At 50.7% G+C, this 25,261-nt stretch overlaps 8 protein-coding genes across 11 annotated transcripts; 4 read left to right on the top strand and 4 right to left on the bottom strand.

Annotated features, from left to right (window-relative positions):
• Positions 1 to 701: 701 nt before the first annotated feature.
• On the bottom strand, positions 702 to 1,379 carry L3040_003998 (uncharacterized protein; the record flags this gene model as incomplete). The annotated part of the gene is made up of 2 exons (XM_007294820.2): positions 702 to 944; positions 1,029 to 1,379. 2 exons carry the CDS (start codon positions 1,377 to 1,379, stop codon positions 702 to 704), a joined length of 594 nt encoding a protein of 197 aa, XP_007294882.2.
• Positions 1,380 to 3,244: 1,865 nt separating this feature from the next.
• L3040_003997 (uncharacterized protein) lies at positions 3,245 to 4,871 on the top strand (the record flags this gene model as incomplete). The annotated part of the gene is made up of 2 exons (XM_007294821.1): positions 3,245 to 4,562; positions 4,771 to 4,871. The coding sequence occupies 2 exons, from the start codon at positions 3,245 to 3,247 to the stop codon at positions 4,869 to 4,871; spliced, it is 1,419 nt and encodes a 472-aa protein (XP_007294883.1).
• A 1,047-nt stretch (positions 4,872 to 5,918) lies between these two features.
• Positions 5,919 to 7,479, bottom strand: L3040_003996 (uncharacterized protein; the record flags this gene model as incomplete). Of its 2 annotated transcripts, XM_066156629.1 has the most annotated exons (4): positions 5,919 to 6,047; positions 6,165 to 6,967; positions 7,038 to 7,118; positions 7,473 to 7,479. In XM_066156629.1, 4 exons carry the CDS (start codon positions 7,477 to 7,479, stop codon positions 5,919 to 5,921), a joined length of 1,020 nt encoding a protein of 339 aa, XP_066012205.1. The 2 variants fall into 2 exon arrangements, with proteins under 2 accessions (XP_066012205.1, XP_066012204.1); XM_066156628.1 differs by lacking the exon at positions 7,473 to 7,479 and having other exon boundaries at positions 6,165 to 6,971; positions 7,038 to 7,178.
• A 765-nt stretch (positions 7,480 to 8,244) lies between these two features.
• On the top strand, positions 8,245 to 9,634 carry L3040_003995 (uncharacterized protein; the record flags this gene model as incomplete). Its single annotated transcript, XM_007294823.1, has 5 exons — positions 8,245 to 8,297; positions 8,345 to 8,494; positions 8,579 to 8,878; positions 8,947 to 9,549; positions 9,604 to 9,634. The coding sequence occupies 5 exons, from the start codon at positions 8,245 to 8,247 to the stop codon at positions 9,632 to 9,634; spliced, it is 1,137 nt and encodes a 378-aa protein (XP_007294885.1).
• A 2,225-nt stretch (positions 9,635 to 11,859) lies between these two features.
• L3040_003994 (uncharacterized protein) lies at positions 11,860 to 12,783 on the bottom strand (the record flags this gene model as incomplete). Its single annotated transcript, XM_007294824.2, has 1 exon — positions 11,860 to 12,783. One exon carries the CDS (start codon positions 12,781 to 12,783, stop codon positions 11,860 to 11,862), a length of 924 nt encoding a protein of 307 aa, XP_007294886.2.
• Positions 12,784 to 14,448: 1,665 nt separating this feature from the next.
• L3040_003993 (uncharacterized protein) lies at positions 14,449 to 15,305 on the bottom strand (the record flags this gene model as incomplete). The annotated part of the gene is made up of 2 exons (XM_007294825.2): positions 14,449 to 15,051; positions 15,135 to 15,305. 2 exons carry the CDS (start codon positions 15,303 to 15,305, stop codon positions 14,449 to 14,451), a joined length of 774 nt encoding a protein of 257 aa, XP_007294887.2.
• A 1,911-nt stretch (positions 15,306 to 17,216) lies between these two features.
• On the top strand, positions 17,217 to 21,131 carry L3040_003992 (uncharacterized protein; the record flags this gene model as incomplete). Of its 2 annotated transcripts, none has more annotated exons than XM_007294826.1 (1): positions 17,217 to 21,131. In XM_007294826.1, one exon carries the CDS (start codon positions 17,217 to 17,219, stop codon positions 21,129 to 21,131), a length of 3,915 nt encoding a protein of 1,304 aa, XP_007294888.1. The 2 variants fall into 2 exon arrangements, with proteins under 2 accessions (XP_007294888.1, XP_066012203.1); XM_066156627.1 differs by having other exon boundaries at positions 17,670 to 21,131.
• A 984-nt stretch (positions 21,132 to 22,115) lies between these two features.
• L3040_003991 (uncharacterized protein) lies at positions 22,116 to 23,733 on the top strand (the record flags this gene model as incomplete). 2 transcript variants are annotated; one of them, XM_066156626.1, is made up of 4 exons in its annotated part: positions 22,116 to 22,278; positions 22,345 to 22,444; positions 22,504 to 22,547; positions 22,595 to 23,733. In XM_066156626.1, 4 exons carry the CDS (start codon positions 22,116 to 22,118, stop codon positions 23,731 to 23,733), a joined length of 1,446 nt encoding a protein of 481 aa, XP_066012202.1. The 2 variants fall into 2 exon arrangements, with proteins under 2 accessions (XP_066012202.1, XP_066012201.1); XM_066156625.1 differs by having other exon boundaries at positions 22,347 to 22,547.
• Between the last annotated feature and the right edge of the window lie 1,528 nt (positions 23,734 to 25,261).

Below are 25,261 nucleotides of genomic sequence, written 5' to 3'. Positions count from 1 at the left end.
TGTCCTGGATGAATACCCCTACTGTGCTCACCACTCTCCTCCTGCAGAACTCTACTATCACCGGCCGTTCCCTCTTGCAGGTGCCGTAATTCGGTTGGGTTCGCCTGAGCGTCTTTGTAGACATGCACTGGCTTCAATGGGACATGATCGAAATGCTCTACGGCCTGGTTGCACAGTGCAGTACTAATTTCATAATCCCCAGCTTCTAGTTGCTCAGGAGGTGGCTTTATAGACTTGCGTTCGGATGAGAATAATCTTTGCTTCTCCTTTCGTGATTTTACATATATATATATATATATACTTACAGAGCAATTACTTGTGCTGTGTCCTGAACGCGGGGAGCTCTCGTCGTCTGGGATGCATGTAAACGCCTCTCGCTTACTGGAAGAACACATCAAACCTATTCTGGCCTCGTTCAGAAGGCAGCTAGATATTTTACAGCAGGGGTAAAAATTCCACAACAAATTGAATTGAAATGAAATGGAGAAGTTCTTCAGAGTACGAATCTAAGAAAGAAAGGTGGGTTATGCCTATAAGTTAAGGTCTCGAAGACAAGGTGTCCAATGAAGTAGCTAATCCCGTAGAACCCCATAACCACTACACCTCTCATCCAGGAAGCCCTACAAGCAACATGCCAAAGTGAAAGAAAACCACAGTCCTCTGGTCTACATCTACTGAAATCGAGGTTCGCTCAGACTCCTCTAGTGGTCCATATGTCTCGCCACAAACGAGTCCAGCTTCGCCCGGGAGTACATGGCTGTCGGGGCTCCTGCTCCATCTCCAAACTTATCCAGGATAAGACTAACGTAGTCGGTGACGGCAGAAAGGGTCGCAACGGTCAACGGCTTGCCATCTGCGGAAGCGACAACGACGGTGCCAATGCCGCCTTGCCAATGAGGCGGAGCGAAACCACTTTGTGGGTCGATGTTCAACCAGGTTGCGTGCTAGAAAACAGACTTCAGTAAGCACTCATCAATGTAAAACAGTACCTGTAGGAGGGACAAAACCCTCAGCTTTGAGCAGCATACCTGATTATCCGTCTCCTGTCCTCGTGGTAAGCCCTCCATCTCTCTATACATGACAAGCGGGAGTTCGAACTTGACCGTAATCGGCAGCGCCTTCGTCCCGAACACAGGATGCTTGGATGATAACTTTACGCTCTCATATCGGGTATGCGGTGAGTGTATCTTGACGCCTTCGATTTCTTGCGGCTCCGAGTCAGGCGGGTGGTTCTGCAGGAACTTGCAGACGGGCTTGTGAAGAGGCCAGCCCTTCTTCTGGCATTCGTGACTACAGTAGCGAGTGACTTTGCAAGCGCTGCATCTCTTACTACTGTCTGGATTTTGGCAGATTGTGCAAACGGAGGCTGGGGTGGACATGTTCGCAGTTGGTCAGGTGGGGTACTGGCGCCGTGGATCTGGGGTTTCTGATCGGTGAACCGGATGAGCAATGAAGTGCTGCGATAGGAGGTGTGTATCTCATATCTTGAGGTTCGCAGGGCTTGGGAGAGTCTCTTTTGTAGGAGGCAAAGGAGTGAGCAAGATATATGCAAACGGGAAAGGTGCCCGACGTGAAATTCATCATCGCGCTAAGTCCGCGAGTGCACGTGTTTTCGTTTCATGATCCCGCTTCTCAAGGGTTCACTATCCGTCCGATCTGCTCGCTGCTTTCAGAGTGGGGCCCTGCCGGCTGTCAACTGATTTATTACATCCTGTTTGACATACACGGAACGCCCATTCTTTTTCTTTAGATCAGACAAGTTTTTGCGCACTTGTAAGTTGCTTTGGACGGCCTGGTTGCTGGACACAAGGAAGTACTCTGTACGGAGGTGCCGGGGGTAAATTATAACAGACCGCCTTCAGCGACAAGAGTTCCCAAAGCGTTGATCGCGTCCAAATTTTATGCAAGGAATTCGCTAAATTCAAGATGACCACAATGAATATTGCTGAGATTTTTAAGAGTTCAAGAGGGAAGTTCGCTAAATATTAGGTGTATTATAATAGTAAATGTAATGATAGGAGAGCCACTCTTGATTTTTCTGCCGATGATTCTGCCGACGGCGGTCTGCCATAATTTACCCCCGGCACCTCCGTAAACGTGCTCGCTTAGTATCCCAAGCTTTGTTTACATAAGCGCATACTGTCTCTCAAATGCTGTCGCAAATGTAGTGGCGACAAATATTTGCTAACATAATTTATTATCGAAAGGATAATAGTAGGAGTTGACCTTACAATTTTCGGGGCCCTTCCCACTATTGCCAGTGTAAGAAAGATAGGAAGAGAGGTAATCATCAGTGCGTGCTGCCTGCTGGCAATCGGGAGCTCGCACGTAGGCACTGACTACCATTTATTACTAATATGGCTTGCCGTAGATTCTGAAAGAGACACGCCAAAAAGGGGTCAAGGCAGGGCTCCCGAGCGTTCGGGAGCGTTCGGGCGTCTGGCAGCGGTCGGTTCACCAAGATTTCCCCGCCTATCGTATCACACACACAGCCCCAATAGTTAAAGGCAAAAGATATGATGGATCGACTCCTGCAATTGACGCGCCGCTCCATTCGTTTGTTCGCGCACAGAACCGCCGGCCTCGGCTATTGGAAATCCTCTCTTCTCCTGACCGGGAAGTCCATCAACCCTACCGCAAATCCAAAGCAAAGTCAACAAAGTCAACAAAGTCAACAAACAACATGACAGCGAATCAATCATTTCCGCCGGCCCACTGAGGATCCGCCCCTTTTCACACAAACGTCATCCTATCAAGTGCCAAGGAGATGGCCCTCTTGGCCGCCGTTCCACTTCCGCTCCTTTGAGCCCTCCTCTCGTTGGACTTCCAATTTCATTCCTGTCTCTTCTTGTAGTCCTGTGCTACAAGTGAGGTCCAAATAGAACTTGTGGATCAGCATGTTTGAAAATCGCCCGCTTTTCACGAAACAATTGCTGTGTTGCAGCTCGGAATATCCCATCTCGGCATCGAGCTCGGATGTGCCAAGCGAAATAAACACCGAATGTCTCATCAGCCAGGTCGGGCTAGAACCAATAATTGTTCGTATCCAGTGCCATGGAGACCCACGCAATCTTGGGGCGAACTATGAATAGATGTTTATATAGCGCGCGGTTCCCGTTATTGTTTCTGGTCAATCGCCGATTCACACAATCGTTTGTCAACACCATCGACGAGATTTTCATTTGCATCTTCTGTTATCTTGTCTTTTTTGAATCGCACGCTCGTTAGTCTCCTAATATTGATCATGCACTCTTCGATCTTTGCCCTTGCAACCTCCGTCTCGGTAGCAGCAGCTATCAACCGCGGATTCAACTATGGTGCCGTGACATGGGAGGGAGTAGCGAAGGACGAGGCAGCTTTTACGGCGGAATTTTCGGCTGCGAAGGCCCTCCCTGACACAGATGGAGCCTTCTCCAGCGCCAGACTCTACACGATGGTTCAGTCCGGCACCACAAAGGACGTGATCTCTGCCATTCCCGCAGCCATTGCCACTGACACCCGACTCTTCCTTGGATTGTGGGCTTCAACCGGACAGGCCACCATCGACAACGAGATTGCAGCTCTCCAAGCTGCTATCACCCAGTATGGCGACGAATTCACCAGCCGCATCAACGGCATCTCGGTCGGATCTGAGGACATGTACCGGATCTCCCGAACCGGCCTCCAGAACGACCCCAACGGAGTCGGAGCCTCGCCATCGGAAGTCGCCAGCTACATCAGACAGGTCAAGCAAGCGATTGCCGCGGCCGGTCTCAACGTGCCCGTCGGACACGTCGACACCTGGGAGGTCTGGCAAAACGGATCTAACGCCGAGGTGATCGCCGAGAGCGACTTCTTGGGAATGAACACCTTCCCCTACTTCCAGTTCACCCTGGAGAACAACATCGAGAACGGACCCCGGCTGTTCAACGAGGCCTTCGACGTCGTCAAGGCCTCCTCCGGTGGAAAGCCTGTGATCGTCACCGAGACTGGCTGGCCCGTGGCCGGAAACCCCGGCAACCTCGCGCAGCCATCCCCAGAGAATGCACGCGCGTACTACGAGGCCGTCGGCTGCAACCAGCTCTTCGGTAACGTCGACACCTACTGGTACACTCTGGTGGACGCCAACATGGACACGACCAACCAGCCCAAGTTCGGCGTCGTCGGCTCCACCCTCTCCGACACTCCGATCTTCGAGCTGGGCTGCAGCAACAGCAACAGCAACAGCAGCAGCATCTCCTCTGGCTCCTCGACGTCGTCGGCGCCTGGGTCTGCTGCTACTACCCCCACCAAGCCTGTTGGATCTGGATCTGGATCTGGATCGAGCGGCGCACAGCCCGTTGGGTCTGGATCTGGAGCAGGATCTGGATCAAGCGGCACACAGCCAGCTGGATCTGGATCTGGATCTGGATACGGAACCGGATCGAGCGGCGCAAAGCCCGTTGGATCTGGATCGAGCGACAGCCCGGCTGTGCACATGCCCTACGCTCCTGGAACCAACCCCTCACCTGGCTTCTACGGTCCATCCGGTAGCAACACGACGGTTCCCGTGCCGACTGGCACCGCTGCCCCTGTCCCTGCTGGTAAGGCTTTCTCCTCTTTACATCTCCTACTCAGCTCTCCTGTGCTCGTCAGCAGAACTAGATCCCCAACCATCAGCCCTTGCATACATTGCCACAAACCAGAACCGAGCTATTCCCTACCCATCCTCATGAATCCTCTCTTTTGCCTCCTTATCCCTCTCTCTCTCTCCGTCTCCAAGCAAAAGCTAACGCACCCACCCCCCCACAGGCCCCACCCCAAGCAGCCTCACCCAATCCGGGGCAACCCAAATGAGAGCCGGCGCCGCCCTCGCCCTCCTCGGCGCCGTCGCCGCTTTCATCCTGGCTTAGAGATGGAAAGATGGATATAAAGACAGCCAGACAGACAAATCGATCTCATTCAGTTTTTGGTGTAAATAACAACACGTCGTCAAGACATCTTCTCATTCAATTTTAGGTTACGTATATGTCTATGTATCTATGTACGTACACTTGTTTGGCTTGGCTTGGTGGGTGTTACACCGCCGCAATCACGATTGGCGCAATTTCTTTGATAAAATAACTTGGTTTCGGCATATTCATTCCGCTACACATATTCAGGCTTGGCTCTACTTGTGATTGTGTGAGACCTTTATTTGGTTGTCTGTTTATTGAATGAGTGTAGTGCTTCCATTCTGACTCTTCTTTGGTTTGCCTAACTGGTCCAAGTAGGCTTCTAAAACGAACACCAATACGACATTGACGCGACGACGAACTGTTTCCCCCTCAAGGTGCCGAGAGCTACGAATGGTGAATCCACATTCTCGCGGCGTGGATACTTCGCATCTTTCGTCGCTCTGTCGTATCTGTCCTTCGTCAACTTTACTTTCTCTCGCTAACTTCCTCCGATTTGTTTCTTTAACTATCTCTATCATGTCGATCTCTCTATCCTTTCCGATCTTAAACACCTCCCCCTAATCCTCAATATAATAAGAAAAGAAAACCAGATCAGCAATCTTAACAGACATGGCTCCTCGTAGGTACTCCGTGTATCTAACAACCATTTCAAAACTCCACACCACACGCCGCACACCATACATACACAAGCAATCAAAAGCACTTTGCTGAGTCTGAGCTCTATTCTATATCCTTCCTGTACATATAATATATATATATATATATATATGTAAACGTGAACCTATATCTCCGCCGCATAGCTCGAACTAGGCGATACGAGTTTCGTAAGCGAGATATATGCTACTTACCCCCTATCTACAGTATGGTTTATATACATATAATAAAATAGGCCAGATCAATAGCAAAAACAGATGTACAATCGTAGAATCGTTATAATCTAACCTCAGGCCCAACCAGGCCCAAGCAGTCACAGTCAGCCGACTTTAATAATCTTTCCCGTAACTACCCACCCAGCGCCGCCTCGCACAATTCGATACCCGCGCACCACGGCGATCTCCGCACCTGCGACGCCGCCATCCTCTCGCCCGGATCGGGATCCAGCAACGTCTGAATGACTCTCCGACAGTGTCTCTGAAAAAAGGGGGCCCGTCAACGTCAGATCCGAGAGCTCCTCCGTGATGTCCACGAGAAGAGAACTTGGGGCGGGTTGGCCCAGACAGATAGGGATGATCAGATTCGACGACTCACATTCTTCAGGTTCTCAATCGGCCGGAACCCCCAGAGGGATATCCTCTCCGAGAGGTACTGGTCGTAGCCCTCGTCCGCGCCCTCGGCCGCCAGCGCCCACGCTAGCGTCCCCGTGCGCAGCTCCAGGTAGACGACGCCCACGGCCCACATGTCGACGGCGCGGGCGTCGAAGTCGCGCTGGTCGTCGTGGATGAGGAGGACTTCCGGCGCGAGGTACGGCGCCGTGCCGCAGCAGCGCTTGCGGCTCCGGCCGCCGCTTGAGGAGGAGGAGGAGGAGGACGGGGGTCGCAGGTACTCAGAGGCGGTGAAGTTGGCAATCTTGAGCGTGCCGGTCGTGGTGAGGAGGAGGTTGGACGGGTTGAGGTCGCGGTGGCTGATGGAGAGGGCGTGCAGGTAGGTTAGGCCTGCGATCAGCTGCGCGAAGTAGCAGTCGGCTTCGGCGGAGCTGAGGCCCCGGCCGGCGCGCTGGATCAGGGTCGCGAGGGTGACGCCCGTGTAGGTGGGTGCCGGTTGGAGGTCGCTGCTGCTGCCTGATCGGAGGTCGAGGGCGTAGAGGATGTTCGGGTGGCGCATGGATAGGAGGACTGAGTCTGTGGTGGTGGTTGAGTGTCTTCGGGCCGGAGGTTTCTCATCGGGTGAACGTGGTCGGCGGGTCTTTACTGTGTAACATGATGACTTGCTGCTGCTGCTAGACAGCTTTCGAGCCTTGACATCACAGCTAGAAGTGTCAAGTTGCTTGGTAGCTTGCTTTTTGCGAGACTTCGGCAGTCGTTTTTCTGGCTGAAAAGGGAGGTTGTTGTAGTCTTGCTAGAAGAGTCAATTAGCCAAATTAGAGGAGAGGATGATGACCATAGCCATGGCGTATGTACGAACATCTGAAAGTGCTACTCCTCCACTTACTCCCGGGCTTGAAGTGATTATCGATCGGAACCTGTCCAATAGCCCAGAACTCGGCTGAAAGTGTTCAATATGATGTCTATGTCTTCCACTTGGCAGGATTTCGCAAGTGTGCATATCGCTCTGCGCAAAATATCTCTCTCTTCCCTCTCTTGAAAGTCGTGAAATCAGATAATTTCTGGCAAGCGATGGACGAGACTTCGGGGTGATAATAAATCTGATCAAACATCCCTTTCTCCCACCATCTCGCGTCGTATAAATGTCTCGGCTGTTTTCACCGCTCCCAATTATGCGATCAGCAACCCCTTCAAAGGTCTAACAATCGAATGTGGCGGAGAGCGCCTCAACAAAATTACCCGCTAGCGCCACTTCCCGCTGAAATAAACAACATCGGACCCGGAACCGAAATACTCTTCATTTTGACCGTGAAATGCCTCATACCACTTTGTGGTGTGCGCGATTATGTGAAGAGCGTCGCCAAGTCGTGAGATGCAAGGACATGCATGAGGGATTTTTTGAACTTACTTTATGAGTCTTTTGGCACCGTATAGATAAGACGGTGATCTCCTTTGCACTGCCTCTGAAGCCGGATAAGCGACAATTGAAGCATCCACCCACCCGTCTCCGTAGAGTTCCTATGTATAGAGTATTTGACAGTGGATAGTCTGACGAGTGTTGCATGAAATCAAGTAAACAAATAGATAAACTCGAGACAGCATGACAGATTGAACCCTGGTGAGAACAGGGTAATCGACTCCAAAGAATAGCTTGGGATTGATTCAATAAGCTGCGAATAGCTTCGACTCTCGAGTCGTAACCCATGCGAAAGTCTCACGATGCAGCGCTTTCTATAGCCCATTTGTAGTAAGAACAAGAAACTTATCTTCCCACTTCATGTCCTCACTCCAGGTGATATCGCACTTATATTTCTCGCATCTGGACCTCTCGCTAGAGACTGGTAAACACCCAGGACCACGCGTGTCACCAGCTGTCCGGTGCGGGATATTTCTTTTAGCATCGTGAACCCCATCATCTCCCAGTCCCAGCGCGGTCAGTCGCACGGCCATGGACACCCATAGGTATCTGTGCGACTTGAACGTCGTGTATCGTTTCATTGAATATCGTGGTGGCCCACGAGCTGAACGTATGTCGGCCGTGTGCTTTTCTCCTCCCTCTTGATACGATGCCCTCGATTTCGCTCATGAGAGAGACATTGTTCGCATCCAGAGAAATGAAGTGAGTTGTGAAATCCGATACCTACAATACGCTAATGGCGACGACAGGATCCTTGTTGGAGACGCTACGGAACAAATTGTTGCAGGGCGTCTAGAAATAAGAGATGCCACGGCTCGATTTATACTTCACTGCTTGAATGGGGCTCTTTCGATCGTCTTGTTGATCCTTGGCGGAACCTTCGCTGGTTTGACTTTGGCGTACGTGCTTGGTCGACAATCTCTCTCTCTCACCGGCTTTCCAGCGCAAGGCTGCTCGAAGCTCCGACTTACTGTATGATGTAGATTCATGGGCCAGGATCAAGTGTTTCTCCAAGTGATCGCTGGGTCTGGCACGCTAAAGGAGAGACAGAACGCTACCAGGGTGCTCAAAGTGCTTCAACGCGGGCGGCATTGGGTCCTGGTATCTCTGCTGTTGGGAAACGTCCTCACCAATGAGACCCTGCCAATCGTCCTGGACCAAGATGTCAAGGGCGGTCTCTTCGCGGTGGCAGCTTCGACGATACTCATCGTGATATTTGGGGAGATCATCCCGCAGAGCGTTTGTGCGAAACATGGATTGGCTATCGGCGCCTGGTCCTCAAGGTCTGTTACGAGCCGAGCCGACTTTCAACCCGAGGAAACGTTTTCTGACTGGGGGGGCGTTGGCGTAGATACGTCCTGTGGGTGATGTACGGGTTGTTTCCCATCGCGTACCCCGTGGCCAAACTCCTCGATCGCTTGCTGGGTCTGAACCACGGCCTCGTCTTCAACAGAGCCGGCCTGAAAACCCTGCTCGGTCTTCACGAGCGCATGGGCTTAGCTGCAAGTAGTGAGAGGCTGAGTAGGGAGGAGGTTGCTCTCCTCTCCACGATCCTCGATCTCGACGCCCGGCCCATATCATCGATGATGATTCCCGTTCCGAAGCTTTTTGCTCTTGGTCTCAACTCACTCCTCGATGACACGACGCGCTACAATCTCCTGACGTCGGGGTACAGTGGCGTACCGATCCATTCACATGACCACCCTACAGCCTTCGTAGGGATCCTGCCTGTCAAGTCACTCGTCGCTCTGGACTTTGAGGAGGCTGTGACCGTTGGCCAGCTGTCGTTAGACAAGTTGCATGTCGTGCCTCCGGATATCTCTTGTCAACATCTACTCAAGCTCTTCCGAGATAGAACCGTCCAGATGGTCTTGGTCACCGAAAGGGGATCTATGTATGGGGAACCGCTAGGCGTTGTGACCGCGAGGGATATGATGCACGAACTAATACGAGAGTGAGTCCAACTCCTCAGTCCGATACAAGAATTGACTGACATATCTAGCTATAGCCCGATCGCGTTCAAAGGAGAGGAAGAGTAAGGTCTTGGAACTGGCCCCCCTGGCTTTCATTTCATCGTATCACCTCTTTCTGCTTCCGGTGTTTCTGTTCTCCAAGCGTTGGAGCTGCAGATCACAACCTTTCCTTCATCCTCGTCTAAGCTTTCTGCATTTGTATTTTGAAGTTGGTTAGAAACTATATGCCGCCTACTGTCCCCGAAGACTTGTTGTTGTTGTTGTTGTTGTATTTATTTACGTCGGGCGGGTAGCAGGCGTCCCCGAAGACTTGTGCAATAAGGCTTACTTAAGTAAGCGTTGAATAACAAAAGGTATTCAAAATCACTTGAATTTTAATCGCGCAATCGAAATCACAAAATCCAAAACGCTTGGCTTTAACATCAATTCAAAATCATAAGCTGACCAGCTGTGGTAACAAGATGTCTCGATTCTAAAATCCAGCGGAGGGTTTACTTGATGGTTCAATGCCGTAAGACTGCCGACCTCTTCCTTCTTACGCTTACAAGAGGAGCTTGATTAGGAATGCCAGCCTCTTCAGCTCTAGTGGAGTTTATAGCAAGATACATACGGCCAGGAAGGCGATTATTCAACTCGGTCTGGAATCGATCATATCTTTTCAGCAGAGTAGATTGTGCAGATGATAAAAATATCATAACCATCAACGCAGTCGCATAACCATATAACCAAACTACGAATCGCACGGCTCGATTACAATTCAGACCCTTTGACCAAGGGAAAAATGTATCATTCAGCGCACCTTCATCTCATGTGCATGGTCTCTGTTAACATGACTTGTCACGCTAGTGCCCAGATACGCCGACCCCATCATCTTCTAGCCCCCCGAAAGATTCTCCACACTCGACAATGGTAAAAAAAAAAGCACTTCTCGCCGAACCTCAAAGCAATTTCCCTTCTTTTTCCTCCTTCTTTTTTTTTTTTTTTCCCCCCAACGCAACTTCAAAGCTTCACAGCTAACGTTTCCTACGAACTCAAAAGTCAACAGCAAAAACCAAGCCAGCTTCGCCACTCAAACGAATTATGCGGCCTTCCGTCTCGATCTAGATCAATCTCGTGCTTGCTAATCGCGTATTCTTTCAGAGCCGCACCTATAGCGCTTTGGTCTAAACCAGCAAGAAAGTAAGCGAGAGAGAAGTAATCCCCCGTTGACTTTCAACATCCGCTCCTTGCTCCACCTGATTAGGGAGGCATGTATGTACAAGCCAGACCGACGAGCCTCACCCCGAGCTCTTCATGAAACTGCTTGTCGAGCTCCGTCTGATGATTTAGGAGATGCCAGTCACTTCGCGCCATGAACGCCTGCACTTCTGCCTTATCGCCAGTAGCGTATTTGACGGGTGCGATTGCGCGGATGCCATCTGGAGGGAGAAGCTTCGGCGTGCTACCGATTGCGCTGCTTATCAACAGGGAGAGCCGATAAGAAGCCATGAAGCACTGCATTCTCGTCCGCCACGGCTTGCCTGGCCTGCTCCACAACGGTTTTCCAACGGTTTTCTATTAGAGCTCCGATACCTCTGCGGGCCCGGCGAAGCGGAGGCAAGAAGTGCCTGGCCCGCGTTCAAGAACTCCTGGTTCTCCATTTAAATCGATAACCTGTAGTTCCACTACGAAGCCTTCTCGTAGGGTAGAAGAACCGAGTGGATCAAAGACCACTTCTTAGCTTTGACGTACGCGTCATATAAAGAAAGCACGCAAGTAGCTCGAAGCATCCGCGATCTCCTCGACTACTTTAATAGCGATATTCAAGACAGCTTCTTACACCTGAAGTATAAAGGTTTCACCATTTATTCATTCACTCACTCCTCACTCACCCACTCAGCACGCACGATTGATTTACACAGAAAAAACGTCAGCAAGACAAAAAAGTCAAGATTTAAGAGCCAGAGCTTTTAAACGATCAACTTTTACTTCCTCTTCTTCTTCTGAGTTAAAAGATAAAGAGTCTTATCAGAGAAAAAAATCCATTGAATGCGAAATGCAAAACGCAAAAAATAAAACGGTAAAGGTGACTGAAGTGATCGAGCAGACCCGTTGACCGACTCAAAGAGAAGATAGAGGAGGGCCAGCAAGCTGCGAGATGAAAAAGAGAAAAAGGGGCGGAGGAGGGAGGACTGTGGAACCCCCCTCCCCACCCTTCCCCCCCAAATGACCTTCAGACCTCTGCGTCTTTTGAAAAATCATGAGCCAGGAGCAGCTGTTAGGGAGAGAGAAAAGACCACGGATATGATCTATCAGTCCTCCAACATAATATCCTCGACCGTCTTATACTCTCGGAAGACCAGCTGCGGCACCTTTCCCCCCTCGAAACAGTCCTTGTTCTCCTCCAGCAGCGCGCCGATCCAGGCACGCGCCCACTCCATCGCCGCATTGTCGGCAACACTCGCCCAATCCGCACTGTTGCAGCTCGTGAAGCAGATCTGCTTCAGGCTCGGGAAGTGCAGGAAAGCGGCAAAGTAGAGGGCGCGGCGATCCCGCAACTTGATGTAGTTCTCGGCAACCATCTTCTTGAAGAAGGGGGCGAAGAAGAAGTCGCGGACCTCCAGCCGGGTGATGGCCGACAGGAAATTCAAGGGCCCCAGGACGTGGAGGCTCAACAGCCAGTCGGAGAGCTCGCGCTGACTGTAGATCAACGTGACGAACTCGAGCCAGCAAACGTCGGTGGCCGGGTTCGCGTAGATGGGCCGCGCGCCCGTACGGGGGAGCAGGAAGCACTTGCGCAGCGTTTCCGCCCGGCTCTCACGATTGATGCAGAGGGTGATCGGCAGGCTATCGGTCTCTTCGCTCTTCCAGAGGGCCCATGACTCACCGGTCGTTTTGTATGATGCATGCTGAATGCTGAAGTGACCGACCCGGATTCCCAATCTCCAGATCTTGGCGCGGAGTTCGCAGGGTAATTTGGGGAATAGAGTGAACTCGTGGCCAACGGACGGTGACATTGTTGAATCAGTAGAGGCGTTGTTCAAGGAGAGGGAAGAGTTGGCGGAGGTAGCAGAGGTAGCACTCGCTGAGTCGGCGTCGGCGTCTGCGTCGGAGGGCAAATGGACGAGTTCACTCGTTGATATTGCTCCCTTGGCCGAGGTATCGTCGCAAAGCTTTGGCTGGTCGGTAGGGGCGGGGAGCGACTCTTTCAAACGTAATTCAATAGATCTGGACATTTCTCGGGGTTCGAAGGTCGTGGGCAGATCCATGTCTGCGACTCTACTTACAGATCAGTAAACCCGATAATCATCACGGGCTTCATCTTAATCTCACCTCTGATATAAGTCGGCAGATCGAGTTTGAAGAAACTTGTATGCGAATTAGTGTGCAGACGAGAAGATCAAGGAGGCCTTGAAAGGGCCGTCGGTCTGCACGTTTTGTGGCGTGGAGATCAGGCAAAGGAGAACATCGGAGAATAGGTTGTGAGTAGAAGGGCGTGCGGCTGAATATTATGATTGTAGTTTGGAAGAAAGGAAGAGGAAGGAGTTTGACCCGTCGCTGCCTTTATAAAAAGAATTTATCGGTTAAAATTCAGCGCTAGCTAATCTAGCGCCGACATAAACAAAAGCTATTATGACGCATCGGGTGAATTGCTACCTATCCTAAATCGATCATTACCATAGTCAACCTGTCAAGTCCATTGTAAACATGTTCATACCTACGTTTTCTTAAACCAGAATTTCTCACTTCATTCCCAAAAGTGAGGGCTTAAGCGTTAATTGGTCATAAAGATAGATATTGTGATTGTAGTTTAGAGGAAAAGAAACGAAAAAGGAAAGAAGTTTTCGGCGCCGCCGCTGCCTTTGTAAGAAGAGTTTCTCCATTAAAATTCGGAGCTAGCTAACTAATCTAGCGCCGACGTAAACAAAAGATATCTATTTTGACACATCAGCTAATCGACTACCGGTACCTTACACGAAACGAATCATCATCCCACTCTCAAGTCAAGTCCATCCATCGTAGACACATTTCCCAGCCTTTACCACCAGTTCACAAGCCCTCTCAAACCAGACTTCCTCGGTCTTCTCGAAAAATGTAAGCTTGAGAGCTAAATCAGTGATTGGTAATAACCTAGGCCGAACATTATGACAGTTGCTTATCGTGGTTCTACCTAGTCAGGAAGAAAGGAAAGGAAGGGGAAGGGATGGAGTTTTGACGTGTCGCTGCTACTGGCCTTTATGAGGAGAGGATTTCGGTTGAAGTTCGGAGCTGGATGGATGGATGGATGGATGGATAGGTAGATGGATGAGCTAGTGCGGAGGTGAAGAGAGGCTACTACGACATGTTGAGTGAACTAAGGTAGCTTCAATGATTGCACCATTACCTATCAAGTCAGTAATGAAGACGTTTACTCTGTGCTAGTAATTCATAAATCTTCTCAAACCAGAGTTTCTCAGTTCAGTCGCAAAAATTGAGCTTGAGAGTCAATTGGTGATTAGGTTTGTCGAAAGATGCTTGATCAATTACAGGTGCTCGCAAATATTACTTACATTCATTCGTCCAACCTGAGAGGCGATTGTTTGAAGTTAAATTACGAGATTTTGAAAACCGTGGATTCCAAGTTTTCTGGCATTCATTAGCTTATAAGTTCGGTTTCCGCATCGTGTGAATGATCTCTAATGACGTCTATCACCGACCGGGCGATGCACAGAACTCCTGGTCCCCTAAATGATGCTGCAAATAACGTCTAAATTACACAATGACTTCGCACTCTTTCCCGTTGTTTACATTTGAACACCCCAACCATCACGGATTCTCTCTGAAGTATCTCCTAATGACAATTCACCTACCCCGCTCTGCCTTCATTGAGTACACCACGGGCCTCGGCCACAAGCCTTAGCCTAGAAGCTACCAGGCCGAAGTGGTACCCACCGACGCGCAAGAAAAGCCGGTATTTTCCGATCAGAGAACATCCATCGATAACGTTCGAGACGCGGAACGACCATCGTCTGGACTGCGTCGGATACAGCTATAAAAGATTCTCCTGAAGTGAAGCAGATCCGCTTCAGACCCGGAAAGAGAAGCAGCGTGCCTGTCCGCTTATCGTTCATCTCGACCATTGCGGTAGCTGACTTCAGGCTCACCGGATTGCTTAGGATCAAATAAACATCCCGGAGTTCAAGATCCTGCAATAGTCTAAAGCATGCTATATTGCTGCAGACGAGAGCCCTGATGAAGTCACTCGCTTCTTCAGGATAGACGACGAGATGCAGAAACGAGATGTAAACGGAATCGATCTTGGGGTTGATGCAGACTTGGCGAGGGTAGAAATAGGCATATTTGGAAAATCTAGCATCAGGAGGGCGTTGAACCATGTAGTAGTGTCTAAGTCCCTCTCTTCGTGATTCTTGGTTGACTCGTAGGGCTACCGGGAGGGGGTCTTGTGACGAGTTAAACGTAGGATGAAGCCTGACAAGTCGCGAAGGCGGGAAGGAGAGGCGCCACTGTTTAGATGGTCAGCCTCGCCCAGATGGCATATATATATATGTATATAAGGATAGGTAAGAGACAGAGAAAGGCCACTTACGATCATAAGTCTCAGTTCCACCGGCAGCTTCGGAAAAGTCTCCAGCTCCTGCAATGATTTCGACCTATCCAGCTGAATAAACAGCTCTTGTCCCGGATCCGGCAGGTTTCCAACCAAGAACTGCAGATTTTCCGCAGCCGCCCGACATCGATACAGACTAATGTCATTCATCTGCTTCAGCTTCAACTTTTCCTTGCTCCAATTCAATCCGATCCAGTCAGGGACATCCGAGGGTCTGGCAAGAACAAGAAAAACCCGGACGTTTCATGAGTCGGAGATCGGAAATACCATATGCCCGACCACAGATACGACGCCTAGTGTGCATGACACCACGGCATTAAATCCACGAGGCTTTGGAATTTGAATTTGGTTTTAAAGATGCTTTTAAGAGAGGCGTCTGGAGGACGGAACGTGGATTTCTTTGGCATCGTATCGAAGTAGGTCGAAAACGAAAGATTCGAGGCGACCCTAGTGAGAGAAATATCACGTGCGCTCTTGTTATTTTAGCATTGGCTCCATATAGCGCAAGCATCTAGGTGTTCACCAGTTCATGTATATAACAGAAACCCCATCTTGAGTTTTCTCGGAACCGGCTTTCTCTATTTCCACCGTTCCCCCCACCCCAAAATTGAGTGCGCTATCCATTACGGAAGAAGATAAAAACTTTGATCGTCGTCGTGGTGGTAAACATGGTTTGGTATCTATTGTACGTCCATCCCAGCAGCAGAGTCTACCATCACGTCGCAGCATATCCAGACCATATATAGGTAGGTAACAAGGCGGAGGGGTCCAATCTTTTCATTGGCTAAGCAACGACGATCTATCATTCGGAAATACATATATACTATGCGTCCTGTTCATCTTGCCGGGAATATGCACTTACACAATGCCCGAACCGAGCCGAGAATCTTCAACCATACTCCCTCTCCCAGTCCAACTTCAGACGTCCGACTGATTCCATCTGACGATGCTGACTCTGACTCTGACCAGCAGCAGCAGCAGCAGCAGTTTCGCACAGCCCGAGCCTCGGATCCCCCTTCTCCCCTTCATAGGTGACCGAAGTTCACCAGTTCCTGATGGTTGTCAGTTGTGATTCAGACATTTGTAATACATTGTCCGTGTAGCAGTTATACCTCGCAAGTTGAAGTCCCCCGAGTGCATACAATCGTAGCCTGGCCGATTTCCAACATTTTGGCTTGCGGGATAAGCGTATTGCTGTATAAGAGAGATCGGAACCACGATTGCCAGGATCGCTGTAAGGACAAGAGGTAGGTGTAGTCGACGATGAATCTTGGTGGCCAAGTCTCTGAGAATGGCCAAGAGTGAGAACCATCGTCTTCGGTTGGTAAATTGTACCGAGCTTTCGCTGGAGTCGAAAAGGACTTCGGTGGAAACTGCTTTTGGTATGGATCGAATGCAGCTTTCGACTTTGGCTCGAGCTTACGTGCTAGATTGTAAATAAGGCTGTAAACAGGACTTGACTTGAATGTACTCAGACCCCGCTGGACAAGAGGCACAGGGGCTGCTTTTGTCTCTGTCGCCATACATCGCTGAGCAGTTTCCCTCCTCTTATGAATAATCTTTTGATCGAGGAGCGTTACTTGATGAAATTGCTCGCTTCCGGTGCGCCCTCGTCTGTTTGGTGCGAGCTCGGTTCATGCTGTGAGACTACCGAGCAGCGAGCTCGTTAGATATGCGATACGTGCAGAAGTTCTTTCCCTTCCAAATTTCCACATTTCTATAACTTCTTGTTAGGCACAGGTCACGTGGTAGCCAAGATACCGAACCCCTCGAAGCTCTCACTCATCCTGGTCTCTGACGTCGGTCGCGGTCTTCCAAGTTTTCTGCAGCTGCCGTTGCCCATGCAGACTCTGTCTGGGTCGAGATGTACGGAGCTGCAGGCACGATGAATAAATTGGAACGGCAGGCAAGTGATTTTCTCTTTCTATTATACATGTTTCATATCTATATCTATCACAAAGTCTTTCGATTGAACCTGTATCATTTTTCCCTCTTATTTCAACCCGCCTTCCATGACTTAGCATCTAGACACCCTCATCTGCCCTATACGACCACGACCCAATGTCTTCTCCATCAGACTTTGACGACGACGCAGCTCGCAGAGACTACAGAGCTCCCTACTCCCACGACCGACCTATCCCCACCATCCAGCGATACCGCGAGCACCGGCATGAGCTCGAGCAGCAGCAGAGCACCGTGAAAGAAGCCCAGCACACAGAGGAAGACGATTCAAGGGCCAAACGGGCTTTCAACTCCGTCAAGGCGATTTTGAATGATGAGGACAAGAAGGGCCCTGCTGGGGATCCATATCCGACCGGCAATCGGTGTATGCAGGGAGTAGAAGGGTCCCACAGCAGCCAGGGGGCAGATATTCCTCTTGTGCCCACAAGAGGCCAGCCGAGCGAGAAAGATGGTGAGATGAATACCTCTAGGCACAGCCATGGGAGCGATAAAAGTCTTTCAGCGACCGAGAGAGCCCATGGGCGTACGGACCCGAAGCAGAAGAGGAAGGATATGAAGCACAGAAAACGAGATGATGGCGGAAGAGAAGTGACGGATCCGATCACCCATTTGCCTCTGATCATTCGAGATTCAACAGATAAAGATCTGAGACGTACTCCTGAGAATTACCCTGCCCCAGGGACACAGAAGAAGACGGCTACCGGGCTGAGTGGCGCCTCAAAATCGTCGAGTCAACTGAGTCTGGAAACGGACGAGTTGCAAGAAAGCTTCGATGGGATGCAGAGGGTGTTCCCACCGCCATCATTTACTGATACAAATGCGGAGCTGGTAAGAACGTACCAGTTTGCCTTCACGATAGGCCTCGGTATAATCGTACTTCTGGCATCGTCTGTTGTGTTAACCGTCCTTTTTCTGACATCTGAGTCTCCGCACAACTCTCCGGATAGCTCTTCAACATTCCGCTGGACTGAGCGCCAAGAATCGAAGCCACGGCGAGTCTTTCTTCCACTCGCAGTCTCGATTACGGCTGCACTGGGAGCTGCCGTTGCCACTATTTTTGGCATGCGAAGCTGGCTAGGAAGCAAAGTGAAAGAGATATGGGAAGACGAAGTCTGGGATGCTGCAAGATCAGACGAGCTCAGACTTACCAATACCAAGGGGGAACTCCCGGAATCAGTAGCGTGGTTGAATAGTCTGTTAGCTGGAGTTTGGCCTCTCATCAATCCTGATCTTCTTACCTCGGTTGTGGATATGCTGGAGGACGTAATGCAGGCGTCGCTGCCCAAAGTCATTCGTATGGTCAGTATTGATGATATCGGGCAAGGCAGCGAAGCAATTCGTATTCTTGGAATACGTTGGCTTCCAACAGGTGCTGCTAGTCAGTCTGTTGATGGGGACGGCAATTTGAAGAGTGTTGGAGAGAAAACGAATGATCGAACGGCTTCTGGGGAGGTTAAAGAAGATAACTCCGAGTATGAGGCTGAACCTAACGATAAAGAGTTAACAGACCAAGAAAATACGCATAAACAACAGGAGCAAAAAACCATACGCGAAGGGATGGAGGCTGAGCAAGGGGACTTTGTCAACATGGAACTTGCATTTGCATACAGGGCACGTTCATCTGGCAAGTCCTTGAGGTCAAAGGTTCAGAATGCTCATCTGTATCTGAAGTTCTATTTGTCTGGGGGCATTTTTGTCCCTGTCTGGGTGGAGCTGAGAGGAATCATAGGAGCCGTTCGACTCCGCCTCCAGTTGACACCAGATCCACCATTTTTCAGTCTTTGTACAATGACATTCCTCGGGCAGCCCCGAGCCGACTTGTCTTGCGTCCCACTTTCCAAGCACTTGCCGAATCTGATGAACGTTCCCCTAATTTCTTCTTTCGTCCAATCGTCGATCGATGCAGCTCTGGCAGAGTATGTTGCTCCGAGATCTTTGACCCTGGACCTCAAGGACATACTTGTTGGTGACGACTTCAAGAAAGATACCACTACACGCGGTGTCATCGCTATCTTCATCAAGGAAGCCAAGGGCTTTAAAGAAGGTGATGGCGGTATTGGGCCCTTGAAAGGATCCAGTGACTCGTACGTAACTTGCTCTTGGGGTAAATTTGGGAAAACTATGGCTTCGACAAGAATAATCGAGAAAGACCAAATGCCGAGGTGGCATGAGTGGGCATACATCCTGGTATCGTCGCAAGAGATAGATGCCGAGGAAAAGCTTCGCCTTCAGCTCTGGGACAGTGATCGCTTTACTGCTGATGATGACCTTGGAAGGGTGGAAGTGGATTTGAAGGAGCTGATGCACTCTCCTAAGACGAAGAACCAAATGTGTGCGCGCGAGGATCGTTTCAAAGGGCAGGATGCCGATGAGAATATGCCGGGCATGCTCTCGTGGTCTGTTGGATACTTCTCCAAGACTGGAATCTCGGACGAACAACTTTCCAATCAGACTGTCGACAAGAATACGAAAACCAAGGAGGAACTCAAGAAGCATGTGTCTGACATGGCTGAGCGAAAGCTTCGTGAAGCCACCGCTCATGATGAGTCCAAGGAGATCAGCCAACAAAAGGTGCAGGACTACAAAGAGCGGGAGGATGCAATGATATGTGCAGCTCGTCCAGATTCATATCACCCTAGTGGAATTCTGTCGATTCAAATACACAACATCACTGGTCTCGAGGTCGAATCCCTGCAGAAGCAGAACAAGGACGGCACCGATGACAAGGAAATTGAAGACGAGGAGTCTGATGATTTGCCAAGCAGCTATTGTACGATTATCTTGAACCACCGGAAGATCTACATGACCCGGACGAAGCCGAAGAATGCCAAGCCTTTCTTTAATGCTGGAACTGAGCGGTTTATCCGTGATTGGAGGACCGCAGAGGTTATGATCAGTGTTCTGGATAGCAGGGAACGGGAGAACGATGCTCTTCTGGGAATAGTTTATCTCCCACTTGACAAGCTGTTGGATAAGCGGAGCCAAGTAATGGATACGTATCCTCTTGTCGGCGGCGTGGGCTTTGGTCGAGCCAGGATATCAGCTGTGTTCAGAAGTGTCGAGATGCAACTGCCCAAAGAACTTCTTGGCTGGGACGTGGGGACATTGGAGATCAAGTCTCCCATCAAGCCCGTGAACTTACCACACGACATCAGCTCCCATCGAATTAAGCTTCGTTCGAGCATCGCCAAAGTAAAGATGATATCCACAGACGGTCAATGGCGCTACAAAGGAGATAAAACTTCGGACTTTATTGCATTCACCAAAAGATACTCCTCAGCCCTCGTCATGGAATTCCGCAAGTCCCGTGTGGGCACCGACTCTACCGCCGCCTTCGCCATTTTCTGGCTATATCAAATTCCAGACGAGGAAGAGAAGACTGTGAGACTGAAAGTATGGAAGGGGGGCAAAGAGAAGTTCAAGAAAGCCACCACTTGCGCAGACTACAACGGCTTTGACGGCGAGCAATCTCTCGGGGAAATTGAAGTCACATTGAAGTTCTGGCGTGGGTTGTCGGGGTATCACAAGCGCCATGCACAGAACGGGAACAATGGGGATATGCGCAACGTTATGGAAGTCCTCGATACCGTCAACGACGAGATCCAAGACAGCAACAGTGAATTCAGCTCCGACAACGACAGTGACTCTTCCGCTACTAATACAGACGATGAGGCCAGAAGCACCACCAAGAAGCTCAAACCGCACACCAACCAAGACAGCTCGGGGGAGGAGTCCCATGGCGGAAGCGGCATTGTGAGTAGAGTCAAGGCGAGAGCTTTTAGCTTACTAGGCGAGAACGACGAGGACGATGGAGAAAGGGGTGCGAGGGGTCAGGTGAAGGATTATAAGGCGCATCATCGAGAGTTGCATAGGAGGCACCGGGGGATTATGCAATGGAAGGTCGCACGCACGGGGGGTTGGGCACTGGATACGGCCAGACATGGAAAGAGTAAGGTTATGGGGGTGTTTGAGCATCATCAAGACAAACAGGGCGGCATCGAGACCGAGGTATGAAGAAATTACAAGAGTTGTTGGAAAGATCGGGAGGAACCTTGTCGTGACAGAAAAGCGTTGGGCCGGTGATGGAATCGAGCCGTACCTACCTACATGCGTACGCGACTATTCCGAGGCTCTGGTGACGAAGTAGCGGACGGGCAGGTTGGTAAGAAAGAGAGGGAAGTAGGGAGTCGGGAGAATTCTAGACTGTTTGTTGTTGACATTGCACGCGAGCAATCAAGGCAACTTACTAGTAGTGTACCTATCTTCCTACCTGACCCCTTTTTTATGATATTTACTTAGGGTGTTGCGCATATTCGTGGTATGAGGAGGAATTTATTTTCACTTCACCCAGAGGGATGAACGCCACCATGTTGCCCCCCTACAGCGGCGAATCTCTAGTCATAGATAGCAACGGAGAGACATTGGGAGTTTCTTACATGGGACTTGGTTCCGCCCCGTCGAAAGATTCAGGGGGGCGTCGGCTAATCACGTGTACACATCAATGATGCCCAACATATTGTGCGCAATCAATCATCTACGAGTAGCCACAATTATCTTATAAATACAGATGCACTACTTCGTGAGGTTCCAGCTCCAAAATCGCATTCGGTGGAAAAGAAAACAGCACGTGATATTCCACCTGGCTAGCGCTGGTTAGCGCGGATCTCAAGAGCTCAAGACGCGCAATACTTCATTCCCCGTCTTTGCATTGGTCTCCTTATCCTGACGCCGTGATCAGCTGCGATAGTCAAATTTCCTTCGCGTGAAGCGGGCTATCTGTGCCTGATCAGAAACAAGTCGCCATTCCGTCAGCCAAAGTTTCAGCTCCGAAGAAGCCGGCGAAGGTATGGTTAGTCACGTGGGACACGGAGCAACAACCTCACACCCAAGTCCTTAGATCTCCTGGCTTCCTAGGGGGAACAAGAAAGGTGTGATACGCGGGAGAAGAACTGAGGTGGCCAGGGAATTCTGGTCGAGGGAGGTAGAGGCAGTGCCGCGATGGCTTCGGGACACCCACCGGGCATTTTGAGGGCTCCGGCTGTGGCCACCGCTCGAAAATTGAACACAGATATCCCCAAGACCCTGCCTCACGAAAAGGTGTTTCCCATTCAGATCGGGACAGAGCTGTTTGGGTTGAGTGGTGCAAGCATCAGCTCCGATGGTAGGTGTCTCCTGGCTCGAGTATATCGAACGGGCATTTCGGATTAGCGAAGACTGAGAAACCTAGAGCACCCTCATACTTTTCCCAATTCTTCCAGTGCCAACTTGCCGAATCTCAAGGAGCCGACTCAGCTCCGATTCGAACATTATATATCGACCGCGATCCGGTAACCTTCCGGGATATCGCACTCCATCTGCAGGGCTATCATGTCACTCCGCGGGATAGCAGCCACTTTGTGAAGCTCTTTGCCGATGCACAGTTCTACAGCTGTATGTTTGCAACACCGTTAGAATGAAACGAAAGCTAACGTGATCAGTACCACGGTTGATATCTCAGCTGTACGAGGAGAACATCTTCATATCCATTGGTGGCGTAGACTTCCAGATCCCGCGCGAGCTCTTTTCCGATCCGGGAAATTCGCCCAATTACTTTTCCTTGGGGTTCGCTGTCTTCTTCAGTACGCCCACCGCGGTCTTCCCTGGCCTCGATAGAGAAGGCCTTCTACGGCCTCCCTCTATCATGCCGCCGTCAGTACCGAACAGGAGCGCCGAAACTTTCGCTCAACTACTCCACCTCTTGCGTGGCTATCCGCTTCATATCAAAGATGAAGACCACCGCGCCGAGCTTCTACGCGACTGCAGGTACTTTCATCTAAAAGGTCTAGAGCAGAAACTGCTCCGTCACTCCATATCCTTCAACATCTACCGGAATCGCCACGAAATTGCCCTTCGTCTAGAAGATATTCGCCAATCGGGCATCTCTATCGCTGTAGATCCCTCTTCAGTCCCGCCAAAGGACTCAAACAGCGCCCCTTCACATTCACCGCAGGGCTTTGTCGGATATGTGAATTACGCCCGCCCGTTCGTAGACGACAAGGCCTATGAGCTCGTGCTTGAGATCGGAGACGAGTGCACAAGGCTACACCTATCCTCAATGCGGTGTGAATTCATCGGCGATGGCAAGGCACGCATCTCAAGACTCTTCGAAGTCATTGCGACGAAGCTCAATCTACCGAGCACTCTGCGTCTGGGCCTGTTGATGAAGAAAGGCGATGGTACCAGCTCCCAGCCTACCAGTCCGGCCCGCACCGAAGATTGGGTGCGGTGCGAACTCGGTCACGAAGCATCGGTTCGTCTAGACGGTCGAGGCTGGCATAATCATAGCTCGCTCTCGGACCGTGAAAGGGGGAGCAGTATTAGCGGCGCGAGCTCGGCGCCCGAGCTCCTTGATGGGCATGCCGAACAGATACGGAAGCGCAGGAGGATGGATGGATCCACGATTGGGCTGAATGAGGAGACTCCGGTCTGGGTGGTGAAGCGGGGGCAGTGGCGCCTGCGGGCGCAGAACTCGCGAACTGAGAAGGGAGGGGTGGAGTGTGTGCTTGTGGGTGTCGCCGTGGATGCTTTTACATCTGAGGGGGCCAGGAACGCGCAGAGAGGCTTTTTGGCGGATTAAAATTCTGTTCGTCGTGGCGTACGTACTCTGCTCGATTGAGCGACGCGTATTATTCCTCGTTGGATTGATGGTGAGCGAGGATGAAAGCCTTTTCCTCTTTCGTATTAATGTTAATGCACAGACAGTGTTTTATCATTTATGACATGACCTTTTACTTGTGTTCGTGTCCGTGTTCGTGTCCTCGCTACAAGTCCCGTCCTCTCAACAACACAAACCCGATTAATTCATGGATCGTCCAGGCCTCGCTTGACCTTGATCCTAGCCTCAAGGGGGAGCAAGCCTCACCGTATCCTCCACGAGATGCCTACAACGTTGACCTTACCGAGGGTGCAAAACGTCCCAGAAATTACACCTGCCTACTGCCCCCCCTCCTCTATCTTATCCATTCCTGGTCTGTTACTCACGCAGGTAGGTATATATATATATATGTGTGTGTGTGTGTGTGATCTCTCTCTCTCTGGGCTTAAGCTTAAGCTCATAGCCCTCAGCCCTATTCCTCCCCTCATAACCCAACAGGGGAGGAGGACAGACCGCACGGCACGGCAGAGGATAAACACATACCCATGTCGAGAGCGCCCGGCCTGGACGGGACGCGCGAGACGTTCGTCTCGAGATTAGATCTGCAGCTGAGGAGGAGGAGAGCTATACCTCGTGCGTGGACGTCTGGGAAAGGGGGGGGGGGGACGCCTCAGAGTCGGTCGAGGAGTGCGTCGACGCTGCTGTTGGTGTTGTCGAGGCTTTCTCGGGCGCGACTGGTTGTTGGCCTGGGTGTGGAGAGAGAGAGAGAGAGGGAGGGGGGGGCCGCTCCGGCGAGTTTCAGGGGACTCTGAAGGGTGTGGAATATCTGTGATATGTGATGTGGTGTTGTGTTGTGTGTGTATACGGGACTTGGGGGCTGGCTGGCTGGCTGGATGGATGGATGGATGGATGGATGTGCTTAGGAGGCCAAGGCCGGCGACGGAGGGGGCGTTCTGTCTCTCCTTGGAAAGCGTGCTGTGTGTTGTTTGGTAGCAGTAGTAGGTAGCTGGCAGCCGTCGGAGCCCCCCTCACAGGCTTGCTGGGCCATTTATCATCATCATTCTTCTTCTTCTTCTTCTTCTTCTTCTTCTTCTTCTTCTTCTTCTTCTTTTTTTCTTTTTTTCCCTTCCCCATCTTCTCGGCAGCGTGATGTCCGCGACGGCCGAAATCCAATCGTGAACGGGACAACGCGGAAAAGCTAGGTGGTTATGACTTCAGCCTTCAGCCATTGCTTCCGTCCGGACACACTTGTTCCCCCGAATTGATGCCGGCAAATATTTTGGGGGGCACCTTCATGATTTGAGTTACTGGGTGTGTCGCTCAACCAGTGGCGCAGGTACGATGGTGTACCTGTCAGGTCAATCTGGCAGGGGGATCAACAACTTTGTAACGATTTGGGGCCGAGTGGTATAGATTCACCATACCACACACGACACGGTACGACAGAAAGATGTAGGCATTCGACACCGGGCTGAACTTTTTGCCACTTCTACTTTTTTTTTTTTTCTTC

This window comes from Drepanopeziza brunnea (assembly GCF_022702325.1).
Source record: "Drepanopeziza brunnea f. sp. 'multigermtubi' strain 214-2 chromosome Unknown ctg5, whole genome shotgun sequence".
NCBI lineage: Eukaryota > Fungi > Ascomycota > Leotiomycetes > Helotiales > Drepanopezizaceae > Drepanopeziza > Drepanopeziza brunnea.
The sequence above is the reverse complement of the archived record's forward strand: the minus strand, read 5'-3'. Positions and strand labels throughout refer to the sequence as shown.